The sequence below is a fragment of the Papio anubis genome, chromosome 5 (genome assembly GCF_008728515.1).
Source record: "Papio anubis isolate 15944 chromosome 5, Panubis1.0, whole genome shotgun sequence".
In the NCBI taxonomy this organism is placed as follows: domain Eukaryota; kingdom Metazoa; phylum Chordata; class Mammalia; order Primates; family Cercopithecidae; genus Papio; species Papio anubis.
Window position 1 is genome coordinate 68,078,940 of NC_044980.1, and position 18,483 is coordinate 68,097,422.

An 18,483-nucleotide genomic window follows, 5' to 3' on the forward strand; every position below is an offset into this window, starting at 1 on the left:
GTGAGCATGCCACACTGTAAGCATGCTCATTGCGCTCAGCATTCCTGTATTGTTCTTCTAGGACTGCCTAACAAATATCCAGGCAATCTCGGCTCACTGCAACAGCCACCTGCTGGGTTCAAGCGATTTTCCTGCCTGAACCTCCTGAGTAGCTGGGACTACAGGTGCACACTAGCACATCCAGCTAATTTTTGTATTTTTGGTGGAAACAGGGTTTCACCATATTGGCCAGGCTGGTCTTGAACTCCGGACCTTGTGATCCACCTGCCTCGGCCTCCCAAAGTGCTGGGATTACAGGTGTGAGCCACTACGCCTGGCCAAGTTACTCTCTTTCATCCCTTAAAACCTTGTTGTAACCAGCCCTGCAGGTCTTCTGAAAGTGGGTTGCCCAAAGATGGTAGTGGCCCCAGAATGGTCTCTGCCACACTGTAAGCATGCTCATTGCACTCAGCATTCCTGTATTATTCTCCTAGGACTGCCTAACAAATACCACAGACTGCACGACTTAAAACAACAGAAACGTATTTCCTTACAGCTCTGGAGGCTGGAAGCCTGAAATCAATGTGTTAGCAGGCTGGGATCCCACTGTGCCCCTTCCTAGCTTCTGGTGGTTGCTGGTAATTCCTGGCATTCCTTGGCTTGCAGCTGCATCACTCCAGTCTCTGACCTTTTCCTGTGTCTCCTGTGCAAACACATTTCCCTCTTCTTTAAGGACACCAGTCATTGCACTTAGGGCCCACCCTAATCTAGTATGACCTCATTTTAACTTGATTACTTGGCAAAAACCCTATTTCCAAATAAGGTCACTTACGCAGGTTCCAGGTAGACATGAATTTTCAGAGAATGCTGTTTAACCCGGTGCAGTCTTCAAAAGTCATTTAATAAAATGACAGTTAATAAAAACATATTGCCTGAGCTAAGGATGCAAAGAGGTGTAAGTCACAGCCCCTGCCCTCCAAGAAACTCTAGTTACAGAGGTAGTCCTTGCACTGAGAACATAAAGACTGGAGTCACTAAGAGCCAACTAACTGGAGCCAAATGACAATCTGGGGACCAAGTGGCAGCTATACACAAGGAATTCAGCCAAAGGGGAACAGTCACTGAGGATACGGTTCTAGGACTGCACTCAAAGGTGAGGGTGATTCAAACACATCTATGAGGGAAAAATTGAAAAAGCAAAGAGAAATAAGGAGAGCTTATCAGAAACACAGCTCCAAGGGGAAGAGTGTGCCTGGCAGAATTTTACTTCTTGAGTTTCATGTAGAAATGAAAGACTGAAGGGATGCAAATACCTATCATACTGAGTATAAGAACATGGTGAATTACTTTTACTGTACTAATAGCATGCTGTAATGCCATAGCAATTAGCCTGCTTTAAAGTGCTCTCTTCACTGGGCACAGTGGCTCATGCCTGTAATCCCAGTACTTTGGAAGGCCAAGGTGGGAGGATCATTTGAGGTCAGGAGTTTGAGACCAAGCTGGCCAACATGGCAAAACCCAGTCTCTAGTGAAAATACAATAATTAGCCCGTGTGGGGGCGGGCACCTGTAATCCCAGCTACTTGGGAGGTTGAGGCAAGAGAATCGCTTGAACCCGAGAGGCGGATGTTGCAGTGAGCTGAGATCACGCCACTGCACTCCAGCCTGGGTGACAGAGTGAGACTCCTTCTAAAAAAAAAAAAAAAAGTGCTCTCTTCTTTCAGTAATATCATTTGATCTTTATGACAATCCTGGGTGTCATCAGAGACAAGGACATCGTATTTTATAACCAAGTATCCCAAGGCTCAAACAATGAAGTAACTTGCACAGGTCAAACAGCAAATCATTTGTAGAGTTGGTATGAAGCATATTTGCCTGGATATTCCTCAGTTAGGAATGTCCCCATGATGTTGGCTCATGGGCCAGCCTTCCAGTATTGATTGCTTTGTTTTTGGTCCAAAGAAAGCGTTTAAAGAAAAAGAGAATCCTGCAAGAAATGGAAAGTTTTTCTAAAAGCTACGTGAATCTCAAACTGGAATTGTGAAAAATCTTCCCCAGACATCTGAACTGGTTTCACTAAACCTTCTGAGGATTTGCAAGTGTATTGAAGTCTCCTTTAGGCCTTCAGAGACTTAATAGTATCTAGTGGGCTTCTGCAGAACTTCGCTGATTATCCTAAAGAAATAGGGGTTGAATGACACTTTGGGGGCACTCAGAACACGAGAAGTTGAGGGGAAGCTGAGTAAAAAACAAGAAATTACATTACAGGATGGTATGCCAGCAGAAATTGACAATTAAAACTCAGTATCTGATCTCACCATTGTGTAAAGTTATACACAGACGACCAGATCTTGGCATGTTTTGAAAACTTTCTGATAAGAATCTGCAACTATGACTAGCAACTGAAAGCAAGCAGGAAGTCTAGTGTTGGACTGAGTATCTGATGATTTAATGTGTTTCCCTGGATTTTCCTTTGCTTAGCAAGCAGGTAACTTGCTGAATCTTCTGCTGGCTGTCTTTAAAAGTATATTTAAGCTTGAAATGCTTTTGATTCTAGTGTGATTCATTGAGTCTTGGTTGTGCATAGTGCTACACTGGTTGCTATGGGAAAGTACAAAAATATAAAAGACAGTTCCTGACCAAAAGAAAATCCCATCTAATTTAGGACACATGAGACATATAGAATAAAAATTATATAAGTGTGTTTGCAATGGAATTTGTAAGCAGTTATTACTCAGTTCTCTGTTCAGATGTGACTTTTTGAAAACAGGACCTCCTTGGCTACGCTTTTTAGAGCAATGGCCTGTCCCACCTCCACATCACCTGTTGGCCTTTTTCCTGCTCTGTGGTCTTTATAACACTTATTACTATCTGAAATTGAATTGTTGTTTGTTTACTCTGCTCCTAGACATACTATCTCTGAGGGCATGAGCTTTGTCTTATTCTCTGCTGTATTCCTAGCACCTGAAGAAATGTTGGGAACATAGTAGGTGCTCATTAAATGGTTGTTAAATACATGAATAAAATACATATTAACCAACTGAAAATGGACCAGCATAACTTGGATTAATGCTCCTCACATTTGCCTGATAAGACTCACCTAGGCATTTGGAAAAAAATTTGCTGCAGGTTCTGATTCAGTAAGCCTAGAGTGGGGCTCAGGAATCTATAGTTTTAAGACACATCCCAGGTATTTCTTTTAATAGGACTGTCTGGGAAACATGCATTACTACAGTAATTGAGGGTGGGAAAGAAAAGTGAACTGATAACAGCAGGTTGCAGAGGTCAGTGGCTGCTCATTGCAGTTATCTGGAGGAGGTTTTAAAAATACTGATACCCACTCCAGACCTGTGAAATTAGAATCTTTTAGGTGGGGGCAGACTTGGGCAGGGTATTAAAGCCCAAGGCAGAGCCCTCATGGTGTAATCACCTCGGAAGCGTTCCACCTCTCAACACTGTTGCACTGAGGATTAAGTTTCCAATACATGAACTTTGGGGAACACATTCAAACCCTAGTCCCTGGGACTGCTGATGCCCAGACTCATTCGCAAAGATTCTGCTGTATTGGATATAAGGGAGGTGTTTTTTTGTTTTTTGTTTTTTCGGGGTGTGTGTGTGTGTGTGTGTGTGTGTGTATGTGTGTGTGGCAGAGAGGAGAAAGAGAGAGAGAGATGCAGCAGTGTTGCTAATCAGAGGTTTAGAAAGAAAGAGGAGAGTCTGGCCCGTATAATCTTCATAATAACAACAGCTATCGTTTATTGAGCAGTCACTGTGTAACAGCCACTGTGATGCCTGCTTTGCACAGACTACCTCATTTAATCCCCCACAAAAACTGTAGGAGGGAGGCACATTGGCAGCCCCATTTACAGACATATGATGAGACTGGGGAGGATTACAAGGTTCTATGACTAGGGATTGGTAGAGCTGGGATGTCAGCCTAGAACCTATACTCATATCCTCTGTCCTATACTGCTTCCTCAGCCAAAAACAGGTCTGAAGAGAATGTCAACAAGGAGAAATTCTCCGTGGTAGAGGTCACGTCCAGTCATTTTAAGCTGTTTGCTGTGCTGTGTTGTGCTATAATTCTTTCCTCTTTGCTAGCAAGCCTTAAGCAAAGCTTGTTCCACATCAGCTGGCATGGGTGGTGCTGTGGGGAAAAAGAAACCAGGTGGGGTGAGGTTAGCATAAGGCAGAAGGATGGAGAAGGTGGTGACAGCACTAGAGACTGACAGCAATGCCCAGGAACCAACCTGGCGGGCAGGCTGATGGAGAGTTTCATAGAAAAGTAATCATAGTGGGAGAATGTAACTTCTTGGGAAAATGTAGAGAAATGGGGTAGAGGTACTAAAAGTGGGGTGTTAGTGGACTGCGAGGCTCAAGTTCTCCCACAGGGCTTCTAAAGGAAAAGACGGTCCACAATTCCAGAGGGCTAGGGCCTCTTTGGGCTTGCATTACTACATATAAAGTTATTTGTGGCACAGAGCTGGGCTCTTCTAAATTTTACTGTCTATTTTTTTATTTATCCTGGATTTTGGGTGGGGACTAAGACACATTTTCTTAAACCTTTTCATTTCCATCATCAGCGTTTCTTTTGGGGCCATTTTTACACAAAGGAACAGTTTTGACTTTGCTCTATTTAATCATTTCATAACAGTTACTGTGTAGGCAATAAGGAACAGAGAACAAAAAAGCTATGCTGAGATAAAGATGTGAGGTGACTGGTGAGGCTCACCCACCAGCTAGGCAACTCGCCTTACCACTTCCTTGCCTCCAGCTTTGAAGGATAAAATACAACCTCATATCTCAGCCGAACTGCCCTACGTCATGGAACTTTAAGATGTCTTGTGAACAGCCAAAAACATAAATGTTAACTGCTTTTAACTTTTAGAAGTACCAGTATTGACATTACAGCTTCAAATGTTTGCATCTACCATTCCTACTTTAAAGCCTAAAAAGCATCGTAGCCCAAATGAAAAAAATAGCAACTTAAAAATATGCCCAGAAATTGCGAAGTTAATCACAAATCCTGAACTAGGGGCTAAAGTCTGAGGCAAGTTGATTTGCCATGGCCTCAAATTCTGTTCCTCTTATTTATATGGTTAAAAAAAAATTAGGGACATAAGAACATTAAAATAAAGTTTAAGGAGAAATGAATCACATTTCTTGGCTTTCACATGTTAAGAAAGATATGTCCCTGGTTTCTTTAAAATAGCCTTCAACAAAATGAGATGAGAAAAAAATAGGAGAGGGACTCCAAAGAAACACATGCAGAGCTGTTGTGCTCTTGGCCTTCAACAGCACAGAAAATCCAAAGGGACTTAAAATCCAGGCCCACTGGGCACATGCATTCACTTAAAAGCAACAAGATAGTTCCCAGTGCACACTGAATTTGAGAAATATCTCAAACGGAATAAGCTTTGAATAAAGCTGGGGTTTTTTGGTTTTTGTTTTTGTTTGTTGTTTGTTTGTTTGTTTGTTTTTTACCTGGAATGCCCTAGATTGAAAAACAGAGAGACTCAGAGCAGGTACTAATGTGTTTATATTAGAACTTATCAGTGAGACTTCTGCATTTCATTTTCTCAGTGAGTTTATGTTTATCTTTTTAGAGACATGGTCTTTGTCACCCATGCCAGAGGGCAGTGGTGCAATCATAGTTCACTGTAACCTCAAATTCCTGGGCTCAAGTGATCCTTCTCCTTTAGCTTCCCAAAGGGTTGAAATTACAGGCGTGGTCCACCAAACTTGGCCCTCAATGAGTATTTCTGTCTGCCCTATCTGCCTTTCATTCATTCAAAGGGAGCAAAAGTTGACTTCCCCAGCATGTATAAGTGGAAGGAATCAATAGGGCTACCATTACTCAGAATGAGTAATATTTTAATAATTTAACATATATTTTGAGGTAGATACTTTTGGTTGAGCAAGAGACATACATAGTGCCTAAAAGCATGAGCTCTGATGCCAGATGACCAGGTTTGAATCCCTGCTCCACCACCTGGTAGCTGCTGTGTGTTCACATTACTTCATCCTGCACCGCTACCTCATGTGCAAAATGGGGATAATCATAATCTCCTACCTTTTAAGTTGTAGTGAGGATTAAATGAGTTAATACATAAAAGGTGCTTATAACAATGACTGGTATATATAAGTGCTCAATAAATATTAGCTCTTACCCCAATCTCCTCCATCCTCCCTCCCCCATTTTGTTTCTGTTTGCTCATTTATTTTTTTAACTGGCAGAGTCTGGAATTTGTACAGCGGACTGCTTACCCATACATGTCCTTGTACTTCTCTCAACCAATTAAGGTAACACCACTTCCCTGGCTAGAGAGGAATGGTAGGTGGTACAATTCTGGTCAATGAGATACAAGTTTCCTGGGGTTAGGGTGTGTTCAGGGAAGATTTCTTTCCAAAATAAATATCTTGGAAAAAACGTCTAATTCCTTATCCTAATGATGCTGTTTCTACATGTATAACGACCTGTAACAGCACAGCCATGTTGGCACTGTGAAGAGACGAAGAAGAACGGTGAAAACAATAATGACATTGTTGAATTGAAGAATTAATCAACCCTGAAGTTACTGCCTCTGGATCTGTTAAATGAAATGATAAATTTTCCTTCTTGCTTAAGCCATTTTGAGTAGGGTTTTCTGTTATTGTATCTGAAAACACTAACTGGTTGATATTTCTCAAACACCTACTATGTTCAAGATATTTTATAGGAAATATAAAGTGTAAAACCCTGAACCTGATCTCAATAGATTTTCCAGATACATGAGGTAGATAAACCATAAAAAGAAAACTAATAATGTCAGTGATATGGTTTGGATCTGTGTCCCCACCCAAATCTCATATTCAATTGTAATCCCCAGTGTTGGAGGTGGGGCCTGGTAGGAGGTGATGGGATCATGGGGGTGGTTTCTAATGGTTTAGCACCATCCCCCTAATGCTGTTCTTGTGATAGAGTTCTCATGTCTGGTTGTTTAAAAGTGTGTGGCACATCCCCCCACTTCCTCCTGCTCCCACCACATAAGACATGCCTGGTTACCCTTTGCCTTCTGCCATGATTATAAGTTTCCTGAGGCCTCCCCAGAAGCCAAGCAGATGCCAGCATCATGCTTCCTGTACAGCCTGCGGAAACGTAAGCCAATTAAACCTCTTTTCTTTATAAATTACCAAGTCTCGGTTATTTATTTATTGCAATGTGAGAACAGTCTGATATAGCCATGAAGTAAATGTTAAGTGGTTGGATTGGGATGGTCTGAGAAAGCAACATAGATGGTCATATCTGAGGAGAGGCCTCAAAGAATAAGAAAAACATAAATGGGCAGAGAGAGGAGGGAACATTCTAAGTAGGGGAAACAGTGTAAACAAATGTAGGGGAGAGTTAGGGATTAGTTTGCTAGGGTTGCCATAACAAAATACCACAAAATGGTAGCTTAAAACAAGTTTATTTCTCATAGTTCTGGAGGTGTGAAATCCAAGGTCAGAATGTCCACATGGTTGATTTCATTCTGAGGCCTCTCTCCCTGGTTTGTAAATAACTGCCTTTTTGTTGTGTCCTCACATGATCTTTTACCTGTGTGTGTGTATCCCTGGTGTTCCTTTGTGTGTCCCAATTTTTTCTTCTTATATGGATATCAGTTAGATTGGATTAGAGCCCACCCCGATGATCTTATTATAATTTAATCTTATCTTTAAAATACAGTCCCAATTTGAGGTACTAGGGGTTAGGATTTCAAAATATGAATTTTTGGGGTACACAATTCAGCCTATAACAGAGATGAAAAGGGAGTTTAAGGTCAAAGGTTAGAAAGTATTGGGAGGTAAAGTTGAAAGGTTATGTTAGGGCCAGATAGTTAGGTAATATTGAATACTGGGTCTAGGGTTTACTTTTGCAGCAGCAGGGAAACAACATAGATTTTTAAGAAGAAGAATTTGGCAGGAGTGTATCACAGGTGTATAATAAGAGAAAGAGTGGGAGTATGAAAAATGGGTTAGGATTGCTATTGCATATAGTCCAGACAGGCACTGGTAAGAACTGAACTCAGGAGAGGAAGTTGAAGGGATTGATGAAAGAGAAACTGAGAAGAAAAAGACAAGATGTATGTTTTAGTCTGTTTTCTGTTGCTATAACTGAGTACCTGAGACTGGGCTATTTATAAAGAAAATAAATTTGGTTTTTATTGTTCTAGAGGCTGGGAAATCCATGGTCTCAGGGCCACATCTGATGAGAGCCTTCTTGCTGGTGGGGACTCTCTGGCTCACTGCCCGAGGCAGTGCAGGGCATCATCACAAGGCGGGGGAAATGACCAGAGAGAGCCAACCTGGCTTGTTATACAGAACCACTTTTGTGATAATTAACCCACTCCCATAATAACCCATTAATCCATTAACTCATGAAAAAAATTTATCAATTTATTATTCATGAGGCCCGGCCCTCATGACCCAGTCATTTTTTTTTTTTTTTTTTTTTAAGAGGGAGTCTTGCTCTGTTGCCCAGGTTGCTCACTGCAAGCTCCGCCTCCCGGGTTTATGCCATTCTCCTGCCTCAGCCTCCCAAGTAGCTGGGACTACAGGCACCCACCACCACACCTCGCTAATTTGCATTTTTAGTAGAGATGGGTTTCACTGTGTTAGCCAGGATGATCTCGATCTCCTGACCTCGTGATCGGCCCGCCTCAGCAACCCAGTCATTTCTTAAAGGCTCCATCTCCCACCACTGCTACATTGGGGATTAAGTTTCAACATGAGTTTCAGAGGGAACCACCAAGCCATAGCAGTGTATGTTTAGAATTTTCCAATAATCAAGCCAGTGGAAGCTGTGCCATAATAATTCAGCTTGTAAAAAAAAGAAGTATTATCATTTAGGGTTGTGAGGCCTGGAACATAGGGGTTCCAGCTTTCTAACACTGAGGACTACCTGTTTGAAAAGGAATAGGCTTCCTTTTTGGGTATGGAGTATTCCAGAGATGTTCAAAAAATCAGTTTTATAAAAAGGATAAAAGTAGCAGGTAGAAGATTGGATTATTAGATATTCTTCATCTAGCGTTTAGGGTCAGAAGCCTAAAGGCTTCATTTAGAACCCAGAACAGGTAAAACATGTAGCTAACATCCTAAATTGCCCAGTCTTCTCACAGAGATAGTCTAGGGTACGGTAGTTCTCTCCAACCCTGGTTGGAGTAGACCGTTTTGTTGTTTAGTTTGGGCAATGCTCAGCATGCCTGCACAATGGATGTTATTTCAGTCACCAGTTGGTATATAAAATAGAGTAAATGGGCTTGGGAAATTAAGAATTTAGTCACCAAAATGAAAACTTAGAATTGCAAGATCTTTTGTATTAAAAACTTAGCATATATGACTTTCGTAGATTGTAATCACAAGACAAAACGCCTGTTTTAAAAATTATTATCTTAAAATTGTTTGAATTACAAAAGACATGTGTGCCTGATTTCTTTTTAAAGTTGAAAGTAAACTATAAAAGTATACTTTCATCCTCCTCAGTCTAGCTTCCTTAGGGATAGGCACTATAAACAGTTGTATCTGGCTGGGCGCGGTGGCTCAAGCCTGTAATCCCAGCACTTTGGGAGGCCGAGACGGGCGGATCACGAGGTCAGGAGATCGAGACCATCCTGGCTAACACGGTGAAACCCCGTCTCTACTAAAAAATACAAAAAAAACTTAGCCGGGCGAGGTGGCAGGCGCCTGTAGTCCCAGCTACTCAGGAGGCTGAGGCAGGAGAATGGCGTGAACCTGGGAGGCGGAGCTTGCAGTGAGCTGAGATCCGGCCACTGCACTCCAGCCTGGGTGACAGAGCGAGACTCCGTCTCAAAAAAAAAAAAAAAAAACAGTTGTATCTATAGCATTCAAGAACTTTTACTGAACATATCCCCACCTCCACCCCACACACATAGAAAGAACACACACATAGTACCAATTTCAAATTTGTCAAATGGTACATGTAGGCAAAAGTAGGTCTTTTTCCTTCGTTCTCCAACCCCATAATTTATTTCTCCACAGGTCACTGTTAAGCAGTTTCTTATATATTCTAAAGACGTATCTTAACATTCTATACATTTAAAATAAGAAAATATTCAAAAAGCAAGACCATATCACCACCCACCAAAATCATTGGACTTGCATGAGTGCAATCACACCTCATTTTATTGCACTTTGTAGATATTACATTTGTTTTTTAACAAATTGAAGGTTTGTGGCAACCCTGCATTGAGCAAGTCTATCAGCACCAATTTTTCCAACAGCACACGCTCACTTCGTGTCTGTGTCACATGTGGGTAATTCTCAAAATATTTCAAACCTTTTTGTTATTTTTATATCTGTTATGGTAATCTGTGAGCAGTGATCTTTGATGTTATTATTATAACTGTTTCGTTCCGACAATATTGAAGTTAGGCCAGTTAGTAACCCTATAATGGCCTAAGTATTCAAGTGAAAGAAAGTTGCACACCTCTCACTTTAAATCAGAAGCTAGAAATGATTAAGCTTACTGAAGAAGGCATATTGCAAGCCGGGACATGCCTAAAGCTAGGTCTCTTGCATCAAACTGTTAGGTAAGTTGTGAATGCAAAGGAAGAGTTCTTGAAGGAAATAAAAAGTGTTACTTCAGTGAACACACAAATGATAAGAAAGCAAAGCAACCTTATTGCTGAGATAGAGAAAGTTTGAGTTGTCTGGATAGAAGATCAAACTGGTCACAATATTCCTTTAAGCCAAAACCTAATCCAGAGCAAGGTCTTAACTCTAATTCTATGAAGACTGAGAGAGGTGAGGAAGCTGCAGAAGAAAAGTTTGAAGCTAGTAGAGGGTGGTTCACGAAGTTTAAAGAAAGAAGCTGTCTATACAACACAAATGCAAGGTGAAGCAGCACATGCTGATGTAGATGTTGCAGTAAATCATCCACAAGACCGGCTAGATTATTGATGAAGGTGGCTACGCTAAACAGATTTTCATTATAGATTAATCAGCCTTCTATTGGAAGAAGATGCCACGTAGGACTGTTAGAGCTAAAGAGGAGAAGTCAATGCCTGGCTTCAAAGCTTCAAAAGACAGGTTGACTCTTGTTAGGGACTAATGCAACTGGTGACTTTAGGTTGAAACCAATTCTCACATACCATTCTGAAAATCCTAGAACCCTATGCGAAATCTACTCTGCCTGTGCTCTGGAATTGGAACAATAAAGCTTGGATGACAGCACATTTGTTTGTTTACTGAATATTTAAAGCCCACTGTTGAGACCTACAGCTCAGAATAAAAGATTTCTTTCAAAATGTTACTGGAGTACTTTTGACTTTCAAGTCTTATTAAGAAATATATTTTGTAAGGCTATAGCTGCCATGGATAGTGATTCCTCTGATGGATCTCGACATAGTAAACTTAAAACCTTCTGGAAAGAATTCACCATTCTAGATGCCATTAAGAACATCTGTGATTCATGGGCGATCAAAACATCAACCTTAACAGGAGTTTGGAGGAAGATGATTCCAATCCTCATGGATGATTTTGAGGGGTTTAAGACTTTAGTATAGGAAGCAACTGCAAATGTGGTGGAAATAGCGAGACAACTAGAATTAGAAGTGGAGCCTAAAGATGTGACTGAATTGTTTAAATCTCATGATCAAATTTGAATGGATAAGGAGTTGCTTCTTATGAATGAGCAAAGAAAGTGGTTTCTTGAGACAAAATCTACTCCTGGTGTGGTGATGTGAACGTTGTTAAAATGACAACAAAGGATTTAAAGTATTCTATAAACTTAGTTGACAAAGCAGCAGCAGGGTGTAAAAGGATTGACTCCAATTTTCAAAGAAGTTTTACTGTGGGTAAAATGCTATTGAAAAGCAATGCATGCTGCAGATAAATCTTTCATGAAAGAAAAAGTCTATTGATGTGGCAAATTTCATTGTTGTCTTATTTTAAGAAATTGCCACAGCTACCTCAAACTTCAGCAACCACCACCATGATTGGGCAGTAGCCATCAACATCAAGGCAAGACCCTCTACTATCAAAAAGATTACAACCTGCTGAAGGCTCAGATGCTCATATTTTTTAGCAATAAAGTATTCTCAAACTAAGGTACATACATTGATTGTTTTAAGATATGCCTTTACACACTTAATAGACTACAGTATAGTGTAAACGTAACTTTTATAGAAACTGGGAAAAAAATCATGTGACTCACTTTAGTTGACATTCGCTTTACTGCAGTAGTCTGGAAGTAAACCTGCAATATCTCTGAGGTATGCCTGTTATGTTTATTGCAATTTTGACTTCTATACCCAAAAGAAAGAGAAGGGATAAATAAGGCCATGGAGCCAAAAGCTTATTTGGGAACCTGGGGTAATGAAGGACAAGGAAAGAGTAACTTGGCTATCAAAGAATTAAGAGTGACCCTTGAGAAAACTGAAAAATCTCTTAAATATATCTCTTTCTTTAAAAAAAGTCTTCATGATAATGTAGCAAAAGTCAAAGGTGAAGTATGTTCTATTCTAAATGATCAGACTCCAAATCAACACTTGATTCATTCTTTGTTCCAATACTTAACCACAGCTACAATACTATCTACACTAAATTTTATGAAACTTAAACCTCCTTCATAATTTTACATTTTGATTTTGAGAAAAACTTCCAAGGAAATGTGAAAGGTATTAGGACTTTAAGTTCTTAAGGGATTCATTTAAGCTGGGTCTTTATAGGACCAATTATCCATGGATTACTCTTACTTGTATCCTCATTTCCTTAGGCATCAATTGTTTTTTATACAAAGGTAGAGGTGTTGATTGAAAAGTTAGTTTTAAGTTTATGTTAGTAAAAAGAAAGCCAGAGAGCCAATTAATATGGTCTAGTTCAAACATGCCTTTATTTCAATGGCAAAAAAGCATTAATCTTATATAATTGTTGAACAGTTACATATGTCTTAAGAATAGTAAGCATACATCTTAAATAGCAACTCATAAAGTGTATGTTAAAATAGGCCCACTAGATTATACAAGATGAAATATAAATGTTTGTTGACAATTGGAACAAATACCTAATAAAATATTAAGAAACCAAGGTTTTAGAGTGTTAGTTCCTCACATCCCACATAAAACTTCCAATGCTGATCCATTACGTGGCATGGGAGAAATTCTTGATCACTGATTAATAGTATTTCATTTATTTGTAGATAACGTGGGATGCTTTGCATCGGCTCTCTGGAAGTTCCTGTTTAAAGAAGTATCAACAAATTAAAAACTGCCCTCTGAAATTTAAGATTTAAATTTTGCTATTACAAATCCCAGAATCCAATCAAGTCTAGGTGAGAGCACACATAGCAGGTTTTCTGATCAGGACCTTTTCCCTCAACCTATTTTCTGTACTCAAGACAAAGCTATGAACCAGTGTTGGCTGATCTTGGGAAAGAGGGGCCTGTTTGAAGTCTAAAACATCAGCAGAAAAAGGATGGTGGAAGTTTCTGAAGATAGTTGTACAAACTCCTCTGTGCCTCAATTTCCAATAAATGGAGAATAAAACAGTTGTATTAAGTGAGATTTTGCATGTGAAATTCTTAGCATACTGCCGGGCAAACAGCAAATAATAAATACTAGATGCTGTTATTATTTAGTACTAAAAAGAGTATTAGGCTGCAAGATTTCTAGTCCTGCCTCTGCCACAAACTTGGTGCGTGATCTCAAGCAAGTCATATGGCTTTTCCAGACTTCCATCTCTGAGATGTGAGAGGAGTGATGATGAAGAGAGTTCCTTTTGGCTCTGCCAGTCTAATGGGCCAACGGTCCTAAAACTGGTTTCTTCAAGCTCCCTGACAGTCTGAGAGATTTTTTTCTCTGAAATTGGCTATATGAGCTGTACATCATTCAGTAAGTTGAATCTTATTCCACAGATAGCAACAATATGAGCGTGACCTCTGTATGGCCAACCCTTTCTTCATACTTGGCTCACGTGCTTCTGGTAGAGTTGTTTTCAGCCTCCTGATTTGCTTAGATCTACACCAATGAGTGAACAGGTATAGATTCAGGGGTCAGAACATACCCCATTCAGAGGGAAGTGACATGCAATGAGATTTTTTTTTTTTTTTTTTTTTTTGAGATGGAGTCTCACTCTGTCGCCCAGGCTGGAGTGCAATGGCACGATCTTGGCTCAGTGCAACCTCCGCTTCCCAGGTTCAAGCGATTCTCCTGCCTCAGCCTCCCAAGTAGTTGGAATTACAGGTGCCCACCACCACACCCAGCTAATTTTTGTATTTTTAGTAGAGACAGGGTTTCGCCATGTTGCTCAGGCTGGTCTTGAACTCCTGACCTCAGGTGATCCACCCGCCTTGGCCTCCCAAAGTGCAATGAGATTTTTATTGGGTATTTTGGCAAAGAGTCACATACAGAGTCTTTTTTCTTAGACTTGAACTTGGAAGAACGTAGCCCTGGGATGATGAGAAGAAAGGCTATTAGGATAGAGCCAAAATGAGGAAATGGAGCTCAGAAATGGAAAGCAAGAGAAACTAGTGCTTTGTCAAACATGCTCTTTGAACCCTGAATGAAACCTGAAGATCTGTTCCTGGTCTTTCATGTACATGAGTCAATAAAATTCCTTTTTGAGGGGTTTAAACCAGTCTGATTTGGGTTTTAAATCATCACTTATAATCCAAAGAATTTAAACTTTTTTACACATGTTCCATATGTAAACATAGTAATTCCCTTATTAGGAGCTTTGTTTTATAGACTTCCTGAAACAAGGTATCTCATAGAAGTTAGGGAACATTTTTTTTCTTAGGAAAAACCCATGGAAGTAAATCTTTACATATTAATTTAAATTCTTTTCATCAAATTTAGCCTAGTTTAATCATTTAAACACTATTATTTAACACTTGTCTTTTCCTCTATAAGATGCTGTCCCCCCACTTTAGTTATGATTTGAAAAACTTAATGCATCTACCATAATTTGTTTATAATTCATAATTCATTTCTCACTTTTCACTATTCAGGCATGTGCCAATACTTCTATAGAATTGATACTCAGAAGCAGAATTACTGAGTTGAGGGGTCTGTAAACATTTTACATTTTAAGAGGTTCTGCCAGAGTGCCCTCTGAAGTGCATCCTTTTATACTACCACCAACAGTATCATGAGACTACATGTGACAATACCTGTTCTTTTCTTCCACATCTTTGCCAATACTGAATGTTATCAGTCTTTTTATAAAAGTTTTGCCACTCTGATGGTAGAAAAATTTGTCTACTATTTTCATGGGCATCTTCCTGATTAGTATTTAGCATAAGCATCTTTCATATACTTAGCATCCATTAAAGCTTCTAGGACTAGGAAAGTGTCTATTAAAATTTTTGTCTGGGGCTGGGCATGGTGGCTCATGCCTGTAATCCCAGTACTTTGGAGATGGGTGGATCACCTGAGGTCAGGAGTTCAAGACCAACTTGGGCAATATAGCAAGACCTTGTCTCTATAAAACAAAATTTGTCTGCATTGATGTGGTCAAATGTTAATCAGAGCATGGAGCTAATTAGGTCAGGAATTTAATATCTGTATGTATCAAAATTCTGTTCCAAAACTATTCCCTAGTTCACTGGGCACCTTCAGTGGAGCGTAAATGTTTCCTTAAATCTAGTGTTCCAAGTAAAATACAGTTAAAAGCTCATGTTTTGGTAACAGCTCTGAAGTATCTATATACTTAAATATTTAACTCAGCCACTGCTTTAGAGAACCACTCCTTACAGTTCTTATTCTATGAAGACTAAAATGAAGTTTTGAGGTAACTCATGTTTATAACTTTTCAACACATTAAATATTTTAATAATATTAAATATTTAATATTTAATAATTTAAATATTTAATAATATTTAATATTAAAACATACATCATTATTTAGCAATACATTGAAATAACTGCTGGAAGTAGCTGCAATACTTCTTATTATCCCTTTCCACAATGTTATATGAAACTGCCAGCAAAATCAACAAGATCGTAATGCCTAATTCAAGCACAGTCTAACTGACATCTGAGAAAAACTGTTCTTTTTTTTTTTTGAGGTGGAGTCTCGGTCTTGTCACCCAGCCTGGAGTAAAATAGCGCGATCTCAACTTACTGCAACCTCCGCCTCCCAGGTTCAAGCAATGCTCTTGCCTCAGCCTCCCAAGTAGCTGGGATTACAGGCGCCCACCACCATGCCTGGTCAATTTTTTTGTAATTTTAGTGGAGACGGGGTTTCACCATGTTGGCCAGGCTGGTCTTGAACTCCCGATCTCAGGTGATCTGCCCACCTCGGCCTCCCGAAGTTCTGGGATTACAGGTATGAGCCACCACCGAACAGTCGAAAAACTGCTCTTAATAAAGCACAGCAGAGATGATTAGGGGTAGGGCAAGAATCTTTTGACACCATGGCACTGGCAGTTCCTAGACATGGTGCCAAAGGTGCAGAGCAGGGAGGCCTCTAGCTGAGAGGGTACACACAAAGCCCCATCACTTTACATTTGTGCTCTCTTATAGTCTTTACTCCTTCATAGCCAGTGTGACTCCAACCACATTATCCTGTTGTGAATCCACTGTGTGAATTTCCAGTGTAAAGTTTCCTGCAATGTGCCAGATTACCCAATACAATTTACTATGTCTAAATTGACATTAACTATTATTTTATAGCTTCCTAAAAAGGACTTTTAGCAGAGGCTGTTAGTTGCCTCCATTTTTGCCTTTTTGTTTTTCTCCCATTAACAGAATCACAGGCAATGTGTCACACAGAAAAACTGTATTTTTCAGCCTTCTTTGCAGTTAGGTGTGGCATATGACTAAACTCTGGCTAAAGAGATATAAATCAAAGTGTTGTGTTTGACTTCAGGGAAGGTTCCTTAAGGGGACAGACAGCTAGGAAGCCCTTTTTTTGCCTCTCTACTTTCCTTCTTTCTAATGCCTAGAATGCAGATGTGATGGCTAGAGATTCATAACTATTTTGGACCATGAGTTTACTTCAGGATGTAAACCAGTACAAAGAAAGACAGAGTAGAAAGACTTGGTGACTCTGTGGTGCTGCTGTGCCTCATCTGGAATGCTACGATCCAGACTTCTTAATGAAAGACTAAATCTTTGTGTGTTGAAACCACTGCTATTTGGGGTTTTCTGTTGCATGCAGCCAAACCTAATCCTACATCATACAGAACTTTTGAACTCTAAGAAGTAGATGAAATATTTCTGCAAAGACCACTAGGTCTGCCTTGGGGCTTTCTCTTTGTAGGCACAGAGAGATCATGAATATTTAAGCACGCAGAGGATCATGATGTGAAAAAATACAAACTCCACAAAATATGCCAATTTTGGTATCATTTTTACTATACTAACTATATTACCAAACTTCTAATACACAAGGGCAGATGAATAGATGGCTGGAAAGATGAATACACACAGAAAAATCCATACTGTAAGGTATTGGTATTAGGACGTCAGAGTGTAAGACCTGATAGGTAAATGCAGCCATCTTTATGATAATTCCTATTGTTCCATAGTGATTGTTTTAGGGACTTTTCATCTCATTTGATCCTCTTGAGATGATGTAGCCACATGTGAACTTGGGGAAAGTTGGGGAAAATCAGAGCAAGGTGGACTTGCGGGCATACAACCTTAGCATTTCTCTCCAAAAGGTAAGTCTTGCTACAAAAGTTACAGGCCTAGCCAAGTGCAGTGGCTTAAGCCTATAATCCAGGCTTCATGGGAGGCTGAGATGGGAGGATCACATGAGCCCAGGAGTTTGAGGCTGCAGTGAGCTATGATCCTGCCACTGCACTCCAGCTTGGGTGAGAAAGTAAGACTCCACCTCTTAAAAAAAAAAGTCACAGGCCTAAATAAAAGTGCTTGCTTTAAAGGGAGGGCCAGACACTCTTCAAATAAGGTGAGCTTCATCTTATTTTTAATAAGAAATCATCACTATGTTGTTTACATAGAGAAGATTCATCCAAAGATGTTGTTCTGTACTACCATCCAAAGTACAGAACAACAGGCAATGAGCATTTATTGGAAAGCTATGGTGTGCCAGGCATTGAAGAATGTAAGAAGTAAGATTTCATAAAAATTCTGTGAACTCAAAGATCTTCTCAGTCTATCATGAAATAAAGATGATGTAACCAGCAATTATTTATAACATGGAGTGATATGCATAAGATTTGATCATCTATTTGATCTATTTGCACAATATGTAGAATCTCAACACTTAAAAAAGTGAATGGAATTGAACATTTTCTTTTTTTTTTTTTTTTTACCTTGTCCAAATTTTGTTTTCTCAAACATTGATTTGCTTGGTTCCTGTACTGGGTCATCTAAACAAGCAACTTCTGAAAGTGAAACAAATCGTTAGTAATAATTTTGCTGAATTAGGGGACTGCTCTGGTCAAATCAGGATGATGGTCACCCTACCGAAGGGAAATATAAATAGCTCTTTCTTGACATTTTAGGCTAGATGATTTAAAAATAAAATAATAAAATGAAAATAGCTCTTCCTAGTTCCC

At 39.7% G+C, this 18,483-nt stretch overlaps 1 protein-coding gene across 3 annotated transcripts in view; it reads right to left on the bottom strand.

Moving 5' to 3' along the window:
* Positions 1-12,825: 12,825 nt before the first annotated feature.
* Positions 12,826-18,483, bottom strand: part of ANKRD31 (ankyrin repeat domain 31) — a 167,310-nt gene continuing 161,652 nt past the window's right edge. For 2 of the 3 annotated variants that reach the window (XM_031666227.1, XM_031666229.1), the window contains 2 exons: positions 18,238-18,309; positions 12,826-13,193 (listed from right to left, as the gene is read on the bottom strand). In XM_031666227.1, the coding sequence (XP_031522087.1) occupies positions 13,048-13,193; positions 18,238-18,309 (218 nt within the window). In that variant the 3' untranslated portion in view covers positions 12,826-13,047. The remainder of the gene's footprint in view (positions 13,194-18,237; positions 18,310-18,483) is intronic. The other variant, XM_031666228.1, reaches the window with a different exon arrangement.